The 11,178-nt window shown below is 35.6% G+C and overlaps 2 protein-coding genes across 2 annotated transcripts; one reads left to right on the top strand and one right to left on the bottom strand.

Moving 5' to 3' along the window:
• The first annotated feature begins 899 nt into the window (after positions 1–899).
• On the top strand, positions 900–7,911 carry LOC125870282 (protein KINESIN LIGHT CHAIN-RELATED 1). The gene is made up of 2 exons (XM_049550683.1): positions 900–2,695; positions 7,416–7,911. The coding sequence occupies exons 1-2, from the start codon at positions 993–995 to the stop codon at positions 7,651–7,653; spliced, it is 1,941 nt and encodes a 646-aa protein (XP_049406640.1). The 5' UTR covers positions 900–992; the 3' UTR covers positions 7,654–7,911.
• A 1,088-nt stretch (positions 7,912–8,999) lies between these two features.
• Positions 9,000–10,304, bottom strand: LOC125870311 (RING-H2 finger protein ATL16-like). The gene has a single exon (XM_049550713.1). The coding sequence runs from the start codon at positions 10,194–10,196 to the stop codon at positions 9,141–9,143; it is 1,056 nt and encodes a 351-aa protein (XP_049406670.1). The 5' UTR covers positions 10,197–10,304; the 3' UTR covers positions 9,000–9,140.
• Between the last annotated feature and the right edge of the window lie 874 nt (positions 10,305–11,178).

The following is an 11,178-nucleotide window of genomic DNA, read 5'->3' as shown; positions in this document are numbered from 1 at the left end:
ATTTTTACCATATTGGTAGAAGAAAGGAAATTGTTGTCCTTATATTAGGAAACACTTCCCTTTGTTCTTAAATGGTTAAGAAGAAGGTGCCCCCTCGCGCCGTCGTTGTCGCTCGCTCGGCTTCGGCTTCGGATTTAGCAAATGATTTGATTGATAATATTTTTGGACAACGGAATTTATTTGAAATTCATATGCAACGGTAATAATGTTCCGAAAAGTCGTTATTTTTCCCAAAAGACACAACCTTCTGGAAAAAATGGGTCTGAACAGAATTGTCTGAACAGACGCATTCCTTGATGTAAATGGCTATAAATAGGGATGTTTTTTCCGATTTTAAACACTAAATTTTTTTTCTCTTTGCATACATTTTCTTACATAAACAAAATTGTCGATCGACTGAGTCTGTGTGTGCTCTTGTTGCTGTTCTTGTGTTCGCTGAAGTTATTGAAGTTTGAGGTATCGCTACTTCTTTAACAGGTTAATCCATTTTATCTTGGGAAGAATTAATCTACAACCTCGGGTACAGTGAGGGGATTAAATTTCTTAAGGAAACACAGTAATTTTTGTGGATTCAGATAAAAATCATTCTGTCTATTTCATCTACTTTTTGTTTCTGTATTTTTGGACTAACCTAAATACATGAGATAACAATTGATTCCTACCATCAAAGGCTCCACTTTTCATGTCCCTCTAATAAGAGATGCACCATGTTGATAGGAATTGACAAAGACTTCTGGTACACATTCATAACAATCATCACTACTTTCTTCCGAGGGTATGGTAATACTTTGTTCTTGGTCCTCTCCTATTTGATAGATGTCACCCTAAACTAGTCTTCTATTTCCAGGGACATTTTTGACTTTTTACCCGAGTGAAAAAAAAAGGGAAAAACATCTTCTGATGAGGGATTGAACAACCTTGGACCCAAGGGTTTTGCAGGGTTTAACAGAACCAAAATACTACTAGCAAGGTTCCAATCTTGAAAGATCACCATGAGAAAAGTTTCATCTTCTGCTGTTCCACATCTCCAGGAGTACACCAAAACTTCATTCTCTCTCATTTCTAAAGACTTCATCTCCCACTTTTCTTCTCTCCCTAGCACCAGCACCAACCCCATCAATGGAAATCAACAAATTTCCCCTCAATCATCAAATACCCATCTCAAATCTTGCAGCAAGACTCAATCTTTACACTTCTCCAATTTCAAAACCCAACAATTCCAAACTTTCAACACACTTGTGGAGCAAAACCCATCTCAGTTATCCTCAAGACAGAGAAAGATTAAAGAAAGATCACAACTTGAAGAGGCTTTTGAGTCAGCAAAGACTATTCAAGAAATGATTCAGGTTTTTCAAGAAATGGAGGTAAGTTTTGATGAGAGGGAACTTGGTTTGCCATGTTTAAGAATAGGTCTCAAACTTGACCAAGAAGGCGAGGATCCTGAAAAGGCTCTGTCTTTTGCTAAAAGGGCTTTGAATATATTGGATAGAGATGATAAATTGTCTTTGCCTCTTGCTATGACTTTGCAATTGTTGGGTTCTACTTGTTATAGTTTGAAAAGATTTAATGATAGTTTGGGGTATCTTAATAGGGCTAATAGGGTTCTGGATAAATTAGTTAAGGATGGTTCTTGTAGTGATGAGGATGTTAGGCCTATTCTTCATGCTGTTCAGCTTGAATTGTGTAATACGAAAACGGCTATGGGGAGGAGAGAAGAGGCCCTGGCTAATCTTAGAAAGTCTTTGGAGTTGAAAGAGATGACTCTGGAAAGAGATAGTAAAGAACTTGGAAAAGCTAATAGGGATGTTGCGGAGGCTTATGTTGCCATATTGCATTTTAAAGAGGCTCTACCATTTTGTTTGAAGGCCTTGGACATACACAAGGCACAACTAGGGCAAAACTCTGTAGAGGTTGCACATGATAGGAGGCTTCTAGGGGTTATTTATACTGGATTAGAAGAACATGAGAAGGCATTGGAACAAAATCAATTATCACAGAAAGTCTTGAAGAACTGGGGTCTTGACACTGATTTGCTTCGTGCTGAGATCGATGCAGCCAACATGCAAATAGCCTTGGGGAGATATGATGAGGCCATTAATACTTTGAAGGTTGTTGTTCAGCAGACTGGGAGAGAGAGTGAGGATAGAGCTATGGTCTTTATCTCCATGGCAAAAGCATTATGCAATCAGGAGAAGTTCACGGATGCCGAAAAGTGCCTTGAAATTGCATCTGGAATCCTAGGAAAGAAAGAAAAAACCTCCCCTGTTGAAGTTGCTGAGGCATACATGGAAATTTCTATGCTGTATGAGACAATGGATAAGTTTGAAGCTGCTATATCACTATTAAAGAGAACACTGGCAATGCTTGAAAAGCTACCTCAGGAACAACATTCAGTTGGAAGTGTTTCAGCACGAGTTGGCTGGTTACTTCTCTTAACTGGTGGAGTGCAGCATGCTATTCCTTTCTTGGAGGATGCAGCGGAGAGGCTGAAAGAAAGTTTTGGATCAAAACACTATGCAGTTGGTTATGTATACAATAATTTGGGTGCAGCATATTTGGAATTAGATAGACCACAATCTGCTGCCCAGGTTTTTGCATATGCCAAGGATATCATGGATGTTTCTCTTGGTCCTCATCATACAGATACAATTGAAGCATGCCAAAACCTTTCAAAAGCATATGCTGCCATGGGGAGGTAAGAAATTCAATCTTTTCTTTTAAGTTATATTGGCATTTGTTAGTGTGCATTTTTCTCTTTGAATGCATGTACCTTTACCAAGTACACCGCATGAGCAATTGAAATATGTGTTATATGAATCCTTCATTTGTATTTGATGTACCGGTTAAAATGGGCCTGCAGGGCAGGTATAGGTACTTCATGCCAAATATTATAAAAATTAGCACAAACTGCACGTATTCATGCCCAATACTTGCACACCCCTGTATCATCGTCATGTATGCTTAAATGTATCCATGCAACATTTATTGAATTAAGAAGTTTAACTTTTTAAGTTGATTCTTGAGATTACCTTTCTGCCGTTCTTATTTCGTCTTGCCTCTTGAATTTGTTGATCTGTAACTTATCTGGTTAATTTTTGTTTCCATGCATTCCACATATAAATCTTATTAGTATGTCAAGGGAATAGGTACTCCTCTTAGTTGCCTTCAGTATCTGTGGTTTATCTGACATGTTATTTCATATGCCAAGCTTCTGCATGCTCTGTGTGTTCCCTTGTGCTCTCACACATTTGTCGAAAATTAGTGTTCTAGTTATATAAATGTACCATGGTCTGGGTGGATGCACTGCCTCATATTCTGTCACGTTGGAAGTATATCGATACCAACTTTTGGAGTCTCTCTTTTCTTCGTAGAGATTAGTGGTCTGCTGCTATGCTGTGATAGTGACAGAACAACTTACTACCAATAGATTTGATCAATTATCTATATGAATTATTCATGGTTGGTATGAATTCCTAATATTTTATTAGATGGAGATATGTAAAGGAGGATGATAGATGGAAACAACACCAAAGCTTGTACTTATCCATCTTTGCAAGTGACTTGACACAATTGAAATATTGAGAAGCTTTAAGTGCGACTATTAGTTGTTAGAGTTTGATTCACAATATCAACCATCGTAGATCTAACAAACTAATAAAGTTTATCTACCTAAGTAGACAACTTCATATCCGTAGCTTTGCAACCAAGGGTGTAGCTTAGTGGTCGAAGAAGTTGGAATAAATATCAATGGAGATAAGGGTTTAAATCCGAACAGAGGTCAAAAGAATCAGGTGATTTCTTACCATGTGCTTAGATCTTGGTGGATAGAGTTTCCAGTAGCTATATGTAATACCTGAATGGAATAGTTAAGGTATGGAAGTTGGTCCGGACACTACCGGTATCAAAATAGAAGACATATGTAGCTTAGTGGTGAATAATTTGAATTAGTTGATTAGGTCAAGGATTTAAACTCACCAATAACATTTGAGGCTGAGGAGATGTTTTTTCTTTTTTCTTTTTCTTCTGATAAGTAAAAGGTCATTCACAAAAATAGCACCCAAGAGAGTGCTGGAAAGTGGAAACTGTACATGATGTATGACTTAGTCTTCTATTCAAAATACAAGGAGTCTTAAAGTAAAATGGAGTGTCAATAGATTAAAAGCTCTGTCAACATGATGTACATCTTTCATTTTACACCAACAAAGAAGAAGATTTGAGACAGGTAATTATTATACAATGAATTTCTGTAATCCTTTCAATAATCTGGAACTTCTTTCCTTCCTTATTGTCCATATAATGCACAGGGGTATGCTGTTTCATATTGTCTTCAGTTGCTTTGCAGTACTCTTCCTCTCCAGGAATTGATTACATCCTTTACTTTGCTGGTATCATCCATCTAACTCCCAACATCCTTGTAAGCATTTTCCATAGATGGGCATAGTGACAGTGAAGAAATAGGTGTTCCCAGTTTTCTTCTGCACTATTACACAGGTAGCCTCTACAACAATGATATGTATCCCCTCCACGACTTTTTCTTTAGGGTGAAGCAGGCTTTGTGCACCTATCCATGTGGAGCACATTTCTTCTTTTAGGGGTGTCTTGTTCTTCCACAACCTTTCAGGGCTAGTTGCTTCCTCTGCCACTTGTAACAGCAGGTTATAGCAAGACTTAACCGATGATGAGCTACTCTTACTTGCTTTCCATGTAAGTGAATCTAGTGAACCTAGGCTTGGGGCATTCTCCAGAGGGTGTTGGCATGTTGGGCCACTCTTTTTATTTCCAGATCCTGATTATTTCATTCAGGATTATAGTTCACCTGTCATTTAATCGTTAGCCTTCAATAGAATTTTTTGCTCCATGGCAATGCAATACTGGTCAGGAATGGTTCCTTGATGGAATTTTTCTAACCATGTTCTCTCCACATCTGATCTTCTTTTCATTAGAAATCTTCAGTTTACCAGTTTTGAAATTCATGCCATAAGCTCCTTATGCTCTTTCAAAGAGCAAAGTGATATGTTAGGGTTATTGCCCTGGTACACCAAGGGCCGTGCATCCCATATTTTGCACTGAGTACCTTTCTGTAGAGGGCTTCTTCTCTACTGAATCTTCTTAACTGTTTGAACAACATGTATTTGTTCCGTAGACTCTAGTTTTTTTTAAAATTACTTCTAAGTTCCCCTCTCTTGTGGTTGCTGTTACAATAGATAGTTTCACCGAGTGGATCAGAATTTCCTTGCCTTAGGAAACTACTGCTTATTCTGTTCAATGTTTCTGACCATATGCAGACATAGGGAACATGGACACTATAAATGTATGAATGCTATCCAAGATAATATTAGGACTAGCATGATTGCTATGGATACATATTATTTCTTTAATATTGAAAGTCCCTTTTAAAACTTTTCAATCACACCTTGCATATGAGGTTCCACCTGATATTTTCCTCCCAAAGGAAGGTCCAAGCATACTTTTGGTATTTCTTCTACCCTAGAACCCAAAGTGTGCTAATTCCTGTTTGTTTCTTAACCCGTTCGTTTTAAATAAAGAACTCTTTCTAACATTTATATGTTGCCCAAATCCTCAAATGAAATCAAAATGACCCTTAAGTGTTGTAACTTTTTCACTTCTCCACCATAGATAGTAATAGCATTAGCAGCATAAACTAAAGAACCTCGGGTTTTAGTCTTTTAGGGAACTCCTATTTTGCCTAACCAATCCTGTACTAGTATTGGAATGAAATAATTCTGATTAAACCGGAATGGACACATGATTATTTACTGATTGATCTTAGGACAATAGACTAACATCAAGCGGAGTTATTTATATTTGTATACTACATAAAGGATACCCATGTATTGGTTAGATAAACAAACTATGTTATATAAGTTACTTTGATTGAAGAAAGATGTTACTTTAACCCTCAGGGGTTGGCCTGCTGGCAATTGACTTGAGCCTTGGGGTGTGCTCCCTTTCAAGGTCTCAAGTTCGAAACCCACTAGGTGCAAACAATTTCTGAGGGCCATCGGACTGGGTAAAACCTGAATTAACCGTGGTGCACTTGCGGGAAACTCCTTGCCGAGGGCCTGTGCACCCCCGGGATTAGTTGGGGCTCAAAGAGACTCGGACATCCGGTGCAAATCAAAAAAAAAAAAAAAGATGTTATGCATGTAAATGCCTTTTTGATTTTCCCTACATTTGGATTTTCTCTTTTTTGTCAATAGAGGTCTATACGCCTGAAGGAAAAATAAACTTAAGAAAATGGGAAATTCAAACAAAACCTTTTCTGTCCAGGAAGTTTGATCAGTGGAGGAAGTTTATTCAAAATTATTCCTTGAATATTATTTAATGACGTCCAACATCTAATTGGTGTTGATAGGTTGCACCAATCATTCCCACCTCTGTTTTGAGCTTTTCCTACTGGTATTAAGGTAGACGTATTTCCATCTGTAGTGAATTGGCATTAAGACTTTAATAGTTTAATTGGAGTCAACCGTCCCACTCAATACCGTTTGGGGTCACTGGGGTCCTCCTTGCGCTAAATTTAATTGCAACTTGTTACTGAATTATAACACAAAAGCATCTTACTTTATTCCTTCGCTTTTGTCGTACATTAGATTATTAGTTTGTGCAAGGATTGCAGCTGTTCAATCACCACTAGAAGTTTAAACATCAAGTTACTTCTGTTTTTTAATTTTCTTGAGTTAGATAATGGCTTTAAGGGGCCACTATGCACCCATAAACAACTATGGATGACATTGATAGACAGATTCTGATATTGACTTTCTTTGTACTATTGTTTTATAACTAATTCAAATTGGCTAGATTCATATAATTCTTAGTTGTCATTCTTCTCCGTGCTTTCTGTTATTGCATCTGTCTTAAGACTCTTAGGTGGGAACTTGATGTGCGACATAGCGTACTCTCTGTACACCTCTAAATTTGAGGACAAGATTAATGGTCATCATAATGTTTTCACAGACTGTCATTTAAAAAATATAAAATTGTCACAAGCAAATAGACAATCTGGAGAAGGCTCTATGAAAATGCAATTTGAGAATCCTGTAAAAATGGGTACAGTGATTTATTCACGCAACTTCAGGAGTGTCAGAACCAATTATGCTTCCAGAGGTTCAGTTGTTGTAACATATGCTTCCATATTCAACCACATAATTACCTAAACCTGCATTATGTTATCCTAAAACCTTAGTTATGGAAATCATATTTGTTGAGAACTAAGCGTAAATGACTGTTGCAAGTGAGTTTCGTTATTTATACCTTTATTAAGCTCCTAAAGAGGCTTGAAACTAGAAGTTCTTTATCATTAGAAAAGGACAATTGAACGGTTTGTTACAATTTTATGATGTTCTTAGTTGAGTGTGAAAAATATGTCTAACCTGTTAGTTCGTATTTTTCAGCTATCAGCTTGCTATAAACTTCCAGGAGAAAGCAATTGAGGCTTGGGAAGGCCATGGTCCAAGTGCAGTAGATGAACTTAAAGAAGCTCATCGACTTCTTGAACAACTAAAGAAGAAAGCTTCTGGTGTATCCGATGGGAATATGATGAAGGCCTTGCCTTTGGCTAATTCTAGTGAACAAGTTGTAGTTTCAGCCATTGAAAGGCAAAGTAATGCAACTAAAATGCTGAATCAATGATGTTCTCTGTAAGTTTATTAATCTGCTCTTTCCCTTTTAGGAATAAAACTATACCTTTTGTTAGTTTGATGTATCATTTTCACTGGAACCTATTCTTATAAAGCTTCACCAAGGATATGAAAGCTACGAGATCAATCAGTCTGCGACTTTCATCTGTCGTAATAGTTGTTTTTCTACATTGAGGTCTCTGTCCTGGTTTGGTTATGAAAATCACATTGGTGTGTTTGAATATTCGTTTTAATAGCATGTTTTTGTATCCTTTTTGGTGTTGCTAATATTAGACGAAGAAAGACGAGCTTAAATGAAACGACACAAACAACTAGGATTCATATTGTTCAAGCGAATTTTTTTTCTCACATGGCATGGAAACAAGGAATTGACTATGCTACATAATCGTTTATTGTCTCTGCAATTTGTGACATAAATATTTGCAACACGCAGAATCTTGCATAAAAAAATATTGTACTGGAGAAAGAGATTTTGAATTACTTTACTCTTTTTCGTATATTGTGAATCTTGAGGTTTGACTTATTTTGTTAATTAATACTTTATCAGTGCATTCACACAGATTTTAAAAAAAAACTTTCTAAGGAAATTAAGGTCCACTTTTTATCATTTTTACATAGAGTTGTTTAGCTAAATAAGTTAAGAATAGTTATATTAGTCAACATAATTAATTGAAATGCGAGCAAATTTGATTCAACACCATAACTAGTTATTTATAGTAAGAGTTTGTTATGATAATCCGAAGAATAGACTAATAACTGACCGCGTAAATTTTTTTTTCATCGTCAATATATGTTAAATTCATTTAATAATAGATTGAAGTGAGTAACGTGGTTGGTTGAAGAAGTTCCTGTAAAGACAGCTTCACATGAGTTTCTGCCTAGAAAAATGTACTATGCTCTTTTAAGTTTGACCAATTCATATACGTGGTAATTGTACTACATTATGTAAATATTTACTCTCAATAAATATAAAAATGTTATCTTTTTGTTATATTATTATTAACTCCAGAGAAATATTCATTGATGTTCCCTGGTGTAATGGGTCCCTTGGCATTATTGGACCCTTATCTCATTTCTTTGCCACTCAAAGGATAAGAAAATCAATTGGAACACAAAATCATTTTCACTCATGAAAAATCATAACTAGTACAAAAATTAAATAAAATATTTTTGCTACCTAGCCATACCGTAGTGTCTTTACAATGATTTTAGTTTTCTCAATAATGCTATGTTTCATATATCTTATATTCTATCCTATCCTATTCTTGTACAAAAATAACAAATAAAACATTTTATCATAAGTTAAAAGAAAATAGGAGACTTGGTGAACTTTGAATTGAACTTTGTGGACGTGACGGTCAGTTACAATAGGTAAACTATCAAATATTGATTCTATACCTAAGTCTAAAACCATGTTAATATTTGTGTAAAGTTGCAACAAAGAATGAACAAACAAAAAACAGATTCAAAGATCAAAATTTAAGATTCAAAAGGTAAAACTGATGTCTTGGATCTTCTATGTCCAAATGAAAAGATCGATTTTCGAATCGATCTGCTACTACTTTCCCCATTGTTTCTCATCTCACTGATCATCTGCCTATTATGACGTATCATCTGTTGCACTGATAAGTAAACATGTCGATCTGCTGCTGAATCCATGGAAAACGATCTTCTTATTGGCTCAACTGAAAACAGAGCATCTTTATCTCTTACATTTATACATTCATCTCCCATCATTGAATACTTCCTTGTTTGTTCTTTCTCCGACTTACCAATCCTCTGTTCAAATTTACTCGACGAGTCAGTACTTGTGCTAATAGAGTTACTTCTATTTTGCGCCTCTGTTCCAAGTTCACCACTCAATTCAATAACTACGAAATCTTCCTCACTTCCTAACATTTCACTTCTTCTTCTCAGAAGCGGAATATGAGGATCTTGAGGGGATGAATTTGGCGCGACAATCATATCAATCGGATGTTTAGTTGTTGTACCTGAAATGCTAGTTCTACAAAGAGGGCAACTAGCATTGTTTTGAAGCCAAATATCAATGCAATCTAAATGGAAAGCATGGCTACATTTTGGAAGAAGTCTAAGCATTTCATCTTCTTTAAATTCATTCAAACAAACAACACATCTTCTAAAACTTCTTTCACCAACTCTGTTTTTGCTGTATGGAAAAGTTGGAATTTCTCTTATTACCAATTCATCAAGTCCTCTGCTTTCTCTTGATGGTGTATAAGCCATTAAAGGGTCTTCATATTGGCGTGGACGCGTATTGAAGAAGCGTCTTAAAGGATCAAACTGTTGCCAGTTGATGCAGCATTTTGTTACAAAGATGTAGTAACTGACTAGCACGAATCCTATAGCCATGATTCCTAACATCGCGACGCCAATTATTGGGAAGCCGTTTTCAGAAACTGCACCCATTGGAGTTAAATGAGCTACACTAATGTTGTTGTTCTGCTGGTTTTTGAATGAAACAAGAAACTGGGATACCTGAATGGACATATGTTTATCTGATGCTGCTGCATCCATCAATACGATAATGAAATAAAGAATATGATGAGCTTGATTAATTGAAATTGTACGTGTTTATGAATTGAACGAGATTCAAGCTGGAAATGAGATGAGTGATGTTTTTTTTTTATTATGAATAAGTGAAAACTTGGAAAGTCAAATATGAATAAAGAAATAAGAGCATTGAATGAAGTGTGGAGAGTTTTGAGGAACACATGCAATTAATTATGTGTAATAAGTGTTTGAAAATGCTGAGACATGGAGTTGGGAGATGGAGTGAACAAAAAATGCAAGTTGACTCTATTATTAAACTACTAAAAGAGCAATAGAGTATGAAACAGACTTCACATTTCCACTTGGCCTGTGCTCCATTTCTTTTTTGGCATTTTACTTCCTCCATTTACGTTTACTTGTCCATTATTTTGAAAATAACTTCTTTACTTTTATTTATCACTTTTAACATAGTAAAATTGCTAAAAAAAAAATATTCTTAAACATATTTCTCTAGCTCTGTGGAGTCCTTTTCCCTCTGTGTATTCAAGAAAACGATTTATACAAGTGACAAGCCCTGGGTTTAAATTGCTACTCCCGAGACTCAAATTATATGTTGTTCTAAAAGTTCATATAAAAAATTAATACTCTTTTCGTCCAATAATAGTTGTCCATTATACTACTTTGAGATATTCAAGTATGTCCAATAATAGTTGTTCACTATATTATTTTGGGATGTTCAACAATACATGTCTACTTTATGAAATCAATGGATAATTTTACACTTGGTTCTTAATTTAGCGTTATCATTAATTGTAGTCGTTTTCCTATTACATTTTTCAAGACATTGTATTTATTATATGCAAAGAGTGATATAGTAAAATTATCCTTCTATTTATAGTTTCTTAAGAAATATATAAAGTCAATAGTGGACAATTATTATTGGACAGATGGAATATTAATTAGCCTCTTATTGGCATCCCAAATTAGTATAATGGACAACTAGTCA

This window comes from Solanum stenotomum, chromosome 7, assembly GCF_019186545.1.
Source record: "Solanum stenotomum isolate F172 chromosome 7, ASM1918654v1, whole genome shotgun sequence".
In the NCBI taxonomy this organism is placed as follows: Eukaryota; Viridiplantae; Streptophyta; class Magnoliopsida; order Solanales; family Solanaceae; genus Solanum; species Solanum stenotomum.
This window is presented reverse-complemented; position numbering and strand designations above follow the sequence as displayed.

Coding starts and splice junctions, on each gene's coding strand:
- LOC125870282 (XM_049550683.1), top strand. CDS start 993: ATGAGAAAAGTTTCATCTTCTGCTGTTCCACATCTCCAGGAGTACACC. Junction 2,696..7,415: donor GCATATGCTGCCATGGGGAG/GTAAGAAATTCA, acceptor CGTATTTTTCAG/CTATCAGCTTGCTATAAACT.
- LOC125870311 (XM_049550713.1), bottom strand. CDS start 10,196: ATGGATGCAGCAGCATCAGATAAACATATGTCCATTCAGGTATCCCAG.